The 13,343-nt window shown below is 37.1% G+C and overlaps 1 protein-coding gene across 1 annotated transcript in view; it reads right to left on the reverse strand.

Moving 5' to 3' along the window:
• The window catches only part of SPON1 (spondin 1), a 181,737-nt gene that overhangs the window by 139,233 nt on the left and 29,161 nt on the right, over positions 1-13,343 (reverse strand). Inside the window, exon 3 of the mRNA XM_068194719.1 lies at positions 8,584-8,717. Within this exon, the coding sequence (XP_068050820.1) occupies positions 8,584-8,717 (134 nt within the window). The remainder of the gene's footprint in view (positions 1-8,583; positions 8,718-13,343) is intronic.

The following is a 13,343-nucleotide window of genomic DNA, read 5'->3' on the forward strand; positions in this document are numbered from 1 at the left end:
CCCACTGCACATCAAAGCACAATCTTTTTCTTTTTTACAAAACAGCTTGTTTTACAAAAAGACATTTGTGAAAAAACAAAAACTACATGGACCAATGAAAGTAACTGCACATGCCTTCAGTTTACCATAAATTGTGCCATGACACCAATTTTTTTTCTAAATATGAAATTATTGTAATCATTTTCAAGGTAGAGAGTAAGAAAGCTTTAAAATAGCATCTTTCATAATAAAGCCATAACTACATTCCTCCTGTTGCTAGAGAAAGACCACCACCCTTCTCCTTCCTCTGTTTTTCTCAATGTTTTTCCTGTTGTTTCTGTTGTGTCAACCCACCCCTGAGTAACAAAATCATTAAGATGTTTGGCACCACTACATCTTTACAAACAAAACACCATATGAATGAACCCAACTAGATTTTATAGGATTACTTTAATTATTGCACCATAAAATAGATTGTCTAGAAGAACACAAAATTATAAGAAAATCCATTTTTAACACCTTCCAAATTCACATGCTCCCAACTGTGAAGTTAAAAGAACAATATTAAACCTGTGAGAAAATGAAAGTGAAATGGGTTTATAGATTTTAAATGTAGATGTGTCAGTAGATACAGGGGCTGCTACCATATACATTGAGATAAAATATGAGTTTTTACATCTAATAGTAGAGCTGATATAAATATAGAAGCTATAAAACCATGCAGGTTTCTCTTTCTTCCTAACAAAAATAAACTCTCTGTGTGTGTTTCATCTATGAAATAAAATGCAGGGTTCTAAGTTAGTTTCATTTAAAAGTTTAAACTTTTGTCCTTTTTGTTTAAAAAATAATAAAACTCCTGGATGAAGAAAATATGTAATTTATTTTTAAGGAGCCAGGAAAGCAATACAAGCTTTTCTATCCTGCAGTGGTTTACAAAGAGTCACTGGCCACTAGCTGCTCTTGAGAGAACAGAGAAAAATTTGAAAAATGAGTTGAGCAGTACATAATAACCCAGCGTTGAAGGACAGCAATGGACCCAAATCTATTCATTCCCAATCCATGCCCCTGGCCATTTAAAGCTGGGCACATTTCTGATACATCTCCTAAAAGTGAAGGATGAGGAAAAACAGAGGCACACCAAAAGGATCTCATATGGAAAATGGCACATTTTCTGTCTATCAGACATTGCATTTGTTCTCTGGACTGTTAAGATGCACAGAGACATTTAGTTTGCTATCTTAATTGTGTAGAAATACCTAAAGGTTTATATAAAATATTCTATTTAAGCTGTGAAATATTAAGCTATACTGCTACTATTTCTATCAAAAATGAAGTTCAGAGGATGCCCTTATGTGGTAGTTAACTGGAAGATAAAGATTTTGATTTTTTAAAAAATATTAGTACAGAAATTTAAAGAAAAATCTCTGCATGCAGAAGGGTCATTGATTCTACTAGGAAAAAGAATAAAGTTATTTATAACATGAAAACTTGTATCTTCTGTTGTTCCACAAACAGAGCTCTTTCTAGGCAAGGAGGGCAGGTTGGTCTCTCTTTTTCCTTGGCTGTTGTATTTACACATAAAGGCAAGTTGTCAGTAAATGCTTTACAGCTCAATTGCTCCACTGTTACTACTCCAATAAACAGGTAAAACTGTTGACATGAAGTGTCTGCACAGTCTGAGAGGATGAATGGAGAAGGCAGAATAACAAATTTAATACCTGATTCAAACAAGCAGGGTTTCTGTGTTGCTGGTTTTTACATCTGGAAAATTTAGAGGCACAATTTTACAGTGAATTTCTCACAGCTCGTCAGCTGTGTGCCAGTTGTACTCTTCTGCTTCAAAAAAGTAGCCCAACAAATCAAGAAAAATCCTATGTATTGGGGGAAGTAGGCCCTAGCAAAGAAAAGGAAATGTTTTAGTGATGAAAACATCAGAGAATCTACTTAGAGGACTCTGGGGATTTTTGAAGGAGTTTTGAATGAGTTAGAGATGGGACCTCTGAGTTGTTTTTGATAATGTGGTTTATTTTCTTATCTTCTACACAGGCAGGAAGGGTGAGTTTGGCTCACATCTTCACTGCATGGTTCTGAAGGTCACAAGACCTCTAGTTACAGGATCTTTTAAGGAGTTATTGACCAATAAAACACTGCCAACAAGGATATTTGTGGTTTTGACCCAATCCTTCAATACTTCGTCTTATGGAATCGTGCTGCAGTACAAGCTTTCTTAGCCAATCCTGTTATGGCACACAAACCTACAGTACTGCATTCTAAACTCCTTGTTTATCTTTGTAGCTACTTTTATTTCTATATCTTAAACTCTAAAACTCTAAACTTTCCTTTACTTAGCTTAATGTGTCTCTGCTTTAAACTATAAATCCACATTCTGCTTCCAGCACCTATGTCTGGGAGCCTTTTCCAAGGCCTCAGATCAAATCCTGTGTTTAATTCTAAGCTTTGGATTCCAGGCCCAAAGTCCTGAGAGTTCCTTGAGTTCCTTGCATTTTGGATTCCAACCGAGATCTTCGTCACCTTAGTCAAGTAACCTGAATAAATTCAAACCATGCCCAATTTCTCTTCCCTGTGCCAGCTCATGGATACTGATGAGGGATTTAGGACAAGCATGAAAAGTTGCAAACAAATTTTTCAGCTGTAACTGCACATATATATATATATATGCACCTACACACATATATATATTCTTTATTGGTTTTTAAATTCAACTCTGTTATCATCTATCAGACATTTTATATGACTAGCAACAGTTTCAGAGGCACTGCAGCTTCCACCCATGTAAAGCAGTCTGGCAATTGGAACTTCTTTCTGTTAGAGGCAAATTTATGCAATATTGGTTTTGTGGGAATCATAATAACAACACTTTTAGTAAGAGAGATTAATTCTGAAATACACTTTTATTCTGAGCACCTCAGTTTGGCCTTCCTCATAAACACTCCTCTTAACACAGGAGTTAATGATTTGATCACGTATTAATTTACACACCACAAAGCTGTTCTTGGGCCTTGTCATCCAGGTGCCTCATGCTCTGTTTCTGTCCCAGGGATCTCATCCTGAGTTTTGAGTGTAGAGAAGAGATTTGGCTGCACACCAAGACAGTTTCAGGATGTAGATGCAGTTATGAACTCCTGAGGTTTTAGGACATTTGGTTCTTTTTTTAGTCTCTCCTATGACACATTTCAGCACAGTGTTTACTCGGAGTGACAGGCCAAGTGACCTGAATGAATAGAAGAATGCTTGAAGTTACAAGAAACCAAAAGGTAAATGTTCAAAAACTGGAGTTCATTCACCCTCAGAGCTTTGAAGCTTGAGAGGAAGAGAATGACCAGAACCCACAAGGAGGTTGGAAACTGAGTGTTATATCCAAGACCCAGATCCGTGGACTGGAACAAAACTTGTCCTCGTGGATATGACAGCTTTGCTCCAGCAGCCCAACTATCTAAAATTTTTTTCTTGATATACACTAAATATGCCATAGTTTTTATTTAGAAGGCTGCAATTCTTTAAAATTCCTCTCCTCTCTCATTACATGCAAACAAGAGTCAGTGTAATTAAAATCATGACGATAATTACAAATTCAGGAAAACAAGAAGCTCCACACTTTTCCTCAAGAACTATAAAACATTTCCCTGGAGATAGCTAAGAACACATTTCCAGAAACAAACAGCAGAGACACTACGATGAACCCAGTGCATTTCTGCAAGTGCTAATGGCAATAAACAGTATTTACAGATAGCAGATTTTAATTTGTTGGTTGTTTAAGCACGATATGTATAGCAGAAATAAATAACTTGTCTACAGGAACTTTTGCTGCATTTACCATACCAGTCACATGAGTTTTCTGAGAACCCAATTAGCTCAAGAGCCAGTTGCAAACTGTGGTTTCTTCTCTAAATGGTAAATTGAATATAACTTATCTGCATGTGGCCATCATTTACTGCATTTAACTATTAATCTCAGCCTCAGCAGCAAATGCTAAAGGAGGAGAAGATAATTACCATCTCACAGTACTTGACTCTTCATGAGATCTACACCAGTTGATGGATTTACTCAGTTTGGATATTAACAAGATCCTCCCTACCATGAAATTTTAATATGTGACAAGCTAAGAACTTGACCAAATTTTCTTCACTCTTGTGTTCTGTCACAGAATTCTAAAGGATCTGCAGAAAACTGTTTGTTCTGTATTTCCCACCAATTACCTGGGTCAGACCTTTACCCACCTGCTCAGTACCACACTCAGCTGAGACACTGTCTTGAGGAAAACAACGAACAGCTGAATCTAGGGATCAAAGCAACCTAAAAGAGGTGATTTTCCGTTGCTGCTAAGAAGCTTTCAATAAAAATTTATTGTCATTTTTTTGTTTTTGGTCAATGGGACAAATCACTATTTGAAATCCATACTTTATGCTTTCCTTGTTTAACAAGATAAATTTCCAGTACTTGGAAGTTTTGTTACAGAATTAAGCACAGCTTCTGAATATTTTCTGTCATATTTAAAAAAAAAATGCATATGTACTGTTCTACTTTTTATTAAAAGTAGAATATGCTAAACCAAGCATGAAAATTTATATGAAAAAAAAGTGTTTCTTAAAACAGTTTTCACTCTCTTCAACAAAATATTAAAACAGATTGACCAAGACAGGGTTCAAAACCCTGAAAATTTCTCTACTTCTCTACTTCTACTTCTTGTGATGATACAAACACCACCAGGCTCTGCCACTGCTCTATTGTTTATGTAATTATTTTTTGTATTTCTGTGCATTGCAAAAATAAACATAAACTTTTCTCAAGAAAGTCTTGACAGTATGTTTTCAAAGATCCTAGAAAGCAAATGCATTCTGAATAGCTGAGAAACCTAGTAAGTGAAGGTTAAAACAGAAGCTTTTATCAGAAGATGAAGGAATGACCTGGCCCTCCCACCTTGACATGTGACATGTTGGTATGCAATCGATCACAATAAACAAGGGAAAGAAAATAGGGAGAGAAAGAGGTTGCACTGTGAACATGGAAACAAGTAGATTGTGCATAGCATGACAACTTGGAAGGTCCAAATAGATAAAAAGGAAAGAGGGCTTAAAGCTTGAGGGTCTCCCAAGCTGTGTGTAAAATAAAAGTCTTTTATCTTCAGTAAGACTCAAGCACAGTCCTAAGTGTGTGGATAAATGGAGCCTCAGCCATTGTTTGCCTCCCAGAAGCATATTTAGTGCTGGCATTTTCAGTAGAGTCCAGAAGGATTCAAACCTTTAGGGTATCTCACTGTCATCTCTCGTTGAGAATGGAGAAAATGCATTAATTATTCTCAACTAAACAATTACAGTACAACATCATATGTCAATCCATTTTTTTTCTTTTTCCTCCTCACAATTCTAAGTCTTTACACAGAGAGAGATGTTTTAGAAAGCAAGGTACTGACAATAAGTCAAATTCAAATATGTTTTTTCCCCTAAACTTTGAATTTTGCAGTCACCCAGAAATTTAGCATTACACACAGGCGTGCACATGTCAAATGATTGAGGATCCCTTACTGAACCCTACAGCTACAGATTCCCATTTTTCTGTGTCGTTCTGTGCTTGTCACAAGCCACGCTGATCACATGCACTATGCCTAGAAAGCCTTGGGAAGGCACCACCCAAATCTGAGCAAGTCTTTCTACCAAAGCTACCAGACTCCACAAACTGCAGAAAAATAAATGTTCCCAAACCTCACTACTTGTTCAGGAAAAGCTTCCTGGAAGACTCTCTACTTAGTTATGCCACTACAAAAATAAATTGCATTATTTAGCACTTAAACTGCAATACGTTTTTATGGATCAGCTATGTTTAATTTGTGACTATGTTCAACTTTTCAATATATTGAAGTCAGCAGATCAGGGCATGGGGAAAAAGTACATCCTCGTGATCCAGAACAGTCTCCAAAATGCTACCATTCTATTTTGGAAATCCTAAAACAAAGTTATCATAATCTGCAAGGATTGAAACAGATATGTATTGACAATTTAGAAAATATTTTCACTTCCATCACATACAGAAGAAAGAAAAATACAGAGGGTTTGTTTCCCATAGAGTTCAAGGTGTCAGAATTTTTCCATTATGAGTTTGGACTTAACTCTTAAAAGCAATATTTGCTTTTAGATTTTTTTCTTTTATCATCTAGAATTATTATGAAGTAATTATTTCTAATGCTGATGTTCCAATAATTATTTCCAAATAATTTCCAAAATTTCCATTCTATTCTATGGAAGCGGACCAGAAAGAAGGTTTGTGAAGAAAGCTGACTGCAAACTCTAACTCAGATGCCACCAAATCTTTACATGCAAAAGAGAAAATGTAAATGTTGTAATGCCAGGAGTGATTGCTATGCATGGGCCTGTGGAGGGCTGCACTGCAGCACAAACATATGCCACATTATGAGGTTAATTTCTGACATCAGCAACTCTTAATAATGGTCATTCTTTCTTTAAACAGTCCTGGGCATGGAGCTGTTCCTTACTTTCCGAGGTCAACAAAGCATTCACTGGGAGGAAGCTCCTATTTCTCATTTAATTTCTCCTGAGGGGTACTTAACAACTTCCTTCCACTTTTCAGCAGCACACACACAAAAAGACACCCACAGCACTCTGCGAAGAGGTGGTCATAAACATCAAAATTTTTCCTTTTCCTGCATTTCCAAGCTGCTCTTTTGTTTTCCCAAACGGGCTGTGGGAACTGGTACCAGTGAGCTAATCTGGCTCTTCACTGGCACTTGGGTGTTTTGCTGGCACTACTGATGCACATCCAGCAGCCTGAGATGGTTGTAAGCCACTGCTTCCCTCTGCACACTCTTTGAGGAAGTGGCAATTTCATCCTTTCATGTGCAGAACATCAGAACTGCAGTTCTGACTGTTACTTTTTGTAGCCCCTCTTGACTTTTCTGCATGAATTCAAGTGCTTCATGGAAAAAACTCAGTGTTGAACATCCAGCATGACCTGACCAGCAGCGAGGAGAGAGAAGAAACACTTATCAAGATCCTGCAGTTGGTGGTACTTTACTGCATTCCTTCTCTGACAAGACCTGAACTGACTTCAGCCACAGTTAAGTTTCAGTGAGAAAAATACAGATCTTAATTAATTTTTTTTTGTAATGCCAATTCTATTTAGGACAGTAATAAAGAAAAATTCCATTAACTTGTGTTGATGAATATAATTTCTGGATTAAAGTTTAAATCTTGTCTCTTTAAAAAGCCATATAAAGCATCATCACCTTATTATTAATTTACTTAAATAGCAAGTGCCTCAAGCAATATTGGTTATACAGCTAAGAGTGGGTCAGTCCTGGGGGGAAGACCAAAGAGCTTTACTGATAAAAAGCTCAGCAACATTCAAGGAATCTTCTGGGTTGCCAAAAGAACACTCAGAATATTTCATCTATAAACAAAACTTACTTCCAAGTTTTACTACAGCCTAATGTACACTCGTCTGTACCAAGCTCCAGAAAAGACTGTCAGTGTATTCTTGAGCTGCTTTAGTACACACTAAACCAGGGGATTCTTAAAATGATCATGCTGAAACTAAGAAGCAGCAAGTAAAAGCACGCTGCCAAAGATTTGAGACTGCTCCACAGCCAGAGCTAAGACTAGACAACCCTCAGAGATGTGGAAGAGGACAGTGTCTGTCTCGTGCCCATCAGCAGGAGAAGTGAAGCACAGGGTGAAAGGAAAGCAGCCACAGACCATTTTTGCTGATGGCAATTTCACAGCCTGTCCAGAAATCAACTGCATTTCTAATAAAACACTTTCCTGAATTGGTCTGAACTTTCTTCAGCACAACCTTTGTGAGAGCATTTCCTTAAAAGCCTAAAAGTCACCATCCCCGGCACTGAAAAGCATCTTTCAACTACTTTAGTCTTCTGCAGGCCACATCTTAGCAATTTTTAAGTCTTCTCTCAGACATGGATTCCAAGCAAGCAAAGAAAACCCAATTGTCCATGAATATTTGACCAATCTGTCCAATTAAATACAGCTAACAAAGTCTTAAGAGTCAGGACAGCATTTCTCTGGCACTCTTTCTTTCTACAGACCAAAAAGGGACCCTAAATGAAAGTGAAGATACATAGAGTCATCTTTATTTACTGCTTGAAAAGCATGATTCCATATGAGAGTGTGTAATAATAGTAAAAGATCAGTAAATGATCACTAGGTCTAAAAGCATTCACCTCTAAACAAAAAGATCTGTTTTTTCTGATAAAAGTCCGTTCAGACAATCGTGACTTTGCAGAATGTTCCTATTATCCATCTCAACTAAGAGCATGTTCCTTACCCACCAGAGGAATGCAATTTTGATCTTAAAAATTAAGAATTTTTAGGGTTTTTTTTTAATGTGGGACTAAAGGCTAACAAGCTCAATTAAGTTTGCTGACTCAATGGTTATTGAAGGCTTGGGGATCCTTTTGAATATTTAGGCTTTAAATTGATAACGTTTCACTCTGCAAGTAGAACTAAACTTGGTCAAACGTGTCCAAGGAGAAAAAAGAATTAAGAACTCCATTGGTTCCAATAAGCATTCAACTTATTAACTGAATTTTACTTTAATATGCCTTAAAATACTTACTTCAGGATGACACAGCCTGTCCCAGTGGGGGGAGCTGTCCAAAACACCTGGATCCGTGTCCTCCTCCTGGGTGTGCTCTCAGTCACAGCAACAGGACAATTGCTCATGAACTGGGTTTCTTCTTCATCTATGATCTAGGGAAACATAAAGAGAGGAAAGGAAAAAGATAAGGATGTGCTTGGCCAACACCTTTCATGTGTGTTTTGTCAGTTCGTGTTTTCTTTGAGTGGAATATTTATAATTCTCTCTGCTCAGTTCAGCAATACTTCAGTGAATTTATGTAGAACATGCAGACTGAATTGAAGACCAAAAGCTCACAAAATAAAGACAGGAATATAAGTCAGTTCTGGGTAAAGAGAATTCAGACCTTTTGAAGCATAGCTGGAAATAACCTTTTTTTTGTGGATCTTGATTACTGGAGGTTCTTGTAAATATTATTGAACTGAAAATAATAAAATATTCATCATTTCAGATGACTGAGATTCCATTATTTAGTCCAAACTGCATCAATTTTTGCTTTTTTGATTGACTGATGGTTAACAGAAAAGTTTAAACGACACAAGTCAAAAGGCAGAGAGGCAGATTTGGAACTGGTGTTCCAAGGTTTTTCCTCAAAGGTGTCATGTCAAAATAGCTTTCTCACTGTCTATGTGTTTCGTGGATTGTACATTAAGCCTTCTGTTCATCAGATCTCAAAGAAATTTCATCAGAAATATTTTATCTGGAAACAAGCAATGCTTTGATACTGCATAATTCAAAATGCTCAGTGGTCCTGTTTTATTTGATGAAGCCACAATTCACACAATATTGGGTCAACATTAAAAAAGAAAAAAAAAAAAAAAAAAAAAAACAAAAACTGCATTTATCAATTTTTATCAATTTATAGCAAGACTCAGCTTTGAAGGGGCTTTTTCAGAATCCTGGTTCTAACAACACACACACACAAATATACACGTTTACCAATTTTAAAAAATCCAATCTTCTGGCAGTAAACATAAGATTAAACAAGTGTTTTGACAAAAAAGATACTCCTTTGCATTCTATAAAAAAGAGAGGCAATATCTTTAATTGGGCCAGATCTGCTTTAGTGAGGGGCATCCTCGCTATCTCACCCAAGGATACTGCCAGCATTCCCAAACGTTTTTAGCCAAGCCAACAAACATTTCTGCTTTTCCATGGCAGAATGAAGTGGTGCTGGCCCAGAGGAGTGCTGAGAAACTCTCTTTAGCTGGTCAATAGGGCAGTGGCTAATGAGATTTAAATTTAAAGCCATTAATACGCCTCAAGTTCTGTAACGCTTTGCAGAATCTGTGTAAGCAAACACAATGTGCACATTTCCTGGGTTTTAATTAACAGGAAGCAGTGGGAAGTGTGGGATCCAGTGGAGGCTTAAGCTGACTGCAGAGTTTCTACTTCTGCTGGATACAACTTAATGTGTGTAAGTTGAGTACCAAGAAGTCCCTGACCAACAATTCAGTTTCGGCCACCAGCTGTACTTATTCCATCTGCCTTATTCCTGCAACAGTGAAATAAAGAAATAAAACTGCCTACTCATCTCTCAGAAAGGTTGTCTCAATTATTCCAGGACCATATCAATTGACCTTTTATCCCCATCTCACAGCAGTTCATTCGCAATCAAAACCCAATTTTGGTGGCAGCTCTGAGAGAAGAATGAGTGATTTTACACCATCTCATACACAATAAAACACTATTGCACGTTATACAAAAGCATGATAATTCCCATTGAAAAGGCTCTTAGGAGGTCATCAGAATATTCTTTAAAAGGACAGCTTTTCTAAAAAATGGAAATATTACAAATTACTGTACAAATTACACTGGCTCCCTTGCCAGGTGCAAAGTCTTGGATAAAAATTTTAAGAATATGTTAAATCCAGGTCAAGATTATGTAAATATACATAAGTAGGAACAGGATTGATAAGATACAAGCTATTCCACAATGACCAATGAAACTTGTTCCCAATCTAGTTGAGCCCTTGCCTGGCACACACTCCACCAACGAATGTTTCTTGAGAAGCCCAACTGAAATGAATTGGTGCTCTCCAAGTATAAAACCACTGTTTTCAGTTAACAAGACCTAAAGATCATTCCTCCAGCAGTCATCATTGTAGCCTTATCCATGTGCATTTGCATATTAAGTAAATTCTTATTCCAGTTGAATCCATCCTGCTTTTTCCCCAACACTGAATGGACTCACGAGGAACCTCAAATTCAAATCCAACAACCAAAGGAAGGAGTTGTGAGTAGGTTTTGCAAGCCAAATTTATGACTTGCCTGAGAAAGCAGAAGCTGAAATATGTGTTTGGATTTGAGATAGCCATTATATTGAAGCACATCCTTGTTCCAGTTGCAGCAAATGAACGCAGAAATGTTTTTTGCACTTCTATTGCGTATCTAATTCCTGCAAATTAGCAAGTAAAGAGTTGTCTCAAGTATTTCTATAATAAACTAATTGGAAAGTTCTGTTTGCATTTTAGAACATGATCCTGGAAGAACAGGAAGTGGCTTAGCCCCAAGGCTACATCATGATTTCCTGCATTGCTAACCATCAAAGCAGAAGGCTTATGCAACGAGTGTCTACTGGAAAACACTGAGCAGAAAATCAAGAGGTCTTCCCAAAAGCATGCCTTTGAAGAAAAATTGGACAGAAGCTTTCTCACTAAAGGCTCCTAATTTTGACAGAATACAGTGCAGAACTCCTAAATTAGTTGGAAAGGCTCAAATGCCACTTGATTTGAGATGATTAAACAAAGTAATTTTGCCATATATAATAAACACAAGAATTTTCCAAATTCTAGGATTTCAGATAAACCATCTCAAATCTTTTTGTTAAAAAGATGGAGGGGTTCTTTCTGTATCCATGGAGGTTCAATTATTCATAAAAAGTTTCTTAGGAGTGATAAGAAGGGAATCCTGATTTATACTCCAGGATTACAAATGACATGATATTTTAGGGTGGTGGATGATATTACTACACTCCCATGTAGGAGAAAAGCAATAGTATCCTGGCCAAATTTGAGGGGAAAAAAGAGACATGTAATAAAATCCTGATTTTTTTTTTCTGGAAACAAGTCAGACCACATAGGCGTGAAGGAAAGATTTGGCAGGGAAAAAGCATGCAGACTGAAACATAGCATTTGCAAAATTATAGCTTCTAAACCCCAGGTTATCTGTAATGGGAAGGCTTACATTTTCAAGAATGGGCCAGCAAATTACCCACATGTTGGACAAAAATCCTAAAACCAAAAAATAAACACTTGGCCAAAGTATCTGAACCCTCAGAGGGAGGGAACTCTGTGACTTATCCTTTTGAATCCACAAATGCAATGACATTAGATTTTAATATTCTAGTTAGATTTTGGTGTGGTAGTTTTTTTTTTGTTTGTTTGTTTTGGGTTGTTTTGTGTTGTTGTTTTGATGGGTTTTTGTTGTTTTGTGGGGTTTTTCTTTGTTTTGGCTTGGGTGTTTTCGGGGTTTTTTTTCCCATTATGATTGTGGTATTATTGGACCAATTTATTCCTTCAGGAAAAGTAGCATAAATCCTGAACAGGATTTTTGGAGTTAACTGGGATTCAAATGAGTGTCACAACAAGTAGAAATTGGCTGAACTTGGGTAAATCTACAAACATAAAAATAATCTCTGGCCAATCCAAAATAGGATATTACAAGGGAGAATTTACCAGCTCCAGGCATTCTTTGCTTATTCCAAAAACTGATGAGGTTGAGATCAAGTTTTGGGTGTTCCTGAAAAGCAGGACTGGATAACTGCTTAGTTTAAAAAAAAAAAAAAGGAAAAATTGGTATTCTCAGAAGTGGAACATTTCATGCTGACTGACAAAGCTTGGTGTTTCTGGTTTCTGCAAACTATTAGTCAAATAAACCAGGCAGTTATACTCCCTATCCTTAAATTCATATCAGTATTAAAAAAAAAATGTTTGAAAATTTCAATATACCATACATCACAAAGAAAGGGATTAGTACTGAGTACAAAAGGAGATGAAGTTACATAAATCCTCTACTGGCTTGTGTCCACTTCCTTAGTTGGAACCACTGGCTAGGACCTGCAGCACCATTCCTTGTTCTGTGGACACATCATCACTTTCCACTCACTGAAACAGCTGCATTCTACTGGAACAATAGAATTACAGGAAAAAGGAAAAAAAGGACACAGCTAGAAGTTCACAAGATAAGCGTCTTTGTGGGCAGATTTCTTCTTTGGAAGAGCTAACATGAATGTTGCCAAACTGTCTTCTCCTTGAGGAAACTTTCCAATTATAAAAAGAACATCGGGTCTGTGTAACAGCAATAATATTTGGCCTTTAGGGACTAATCTAGAACAGAGCTTATTATACAGAACGTAAAATTAATGATGTACAAAGTCAGTTCAAAAACCCTGCCTCGAAGATATGCTTCACATAACCACATTCTCTGACTAAAGGACACAGCATTTCTCTCAGAGCCTGTGCTCAGAGTCAGAAGAATCAGAACTGGGATGTTTTCTGCAGTGTCAGTAACCAGTCTTGGTGCAGACTGTGGTTCAAGGCTGTACAGAACCCCTGAGCACTGCTGGGCTCTCTGACCATCCTTAGCAATGCACCACAAGGCTGAGGCTGCCTGATAAGGATTAGAGCTAGGATTCAATAAGGGTTAGGGTCAGATAAGGGCTAGGGTTACTCTGAAGCACTGAGAAAAGTGCAGATTTATTGAAGAAAGGCATTGCTAAAAAACACCTGTAGATTATC

Source organism: Anomalospiza imberbis, chromosome 6 (assembly GCF_031753505.1).
Source record: "Anomalospiza imberbis isolate Cuckoo-Finch-1a 21T00152 chromosome 6, ASM3175350v1, whole genome shotgun sequence".
NCBI classification, from domain to species: Eukaryota; Metazoa; Chordata; class Aves; order Passeriformes; family Viduidae; genus Anomalospiza; species Anomalospiza imberbis.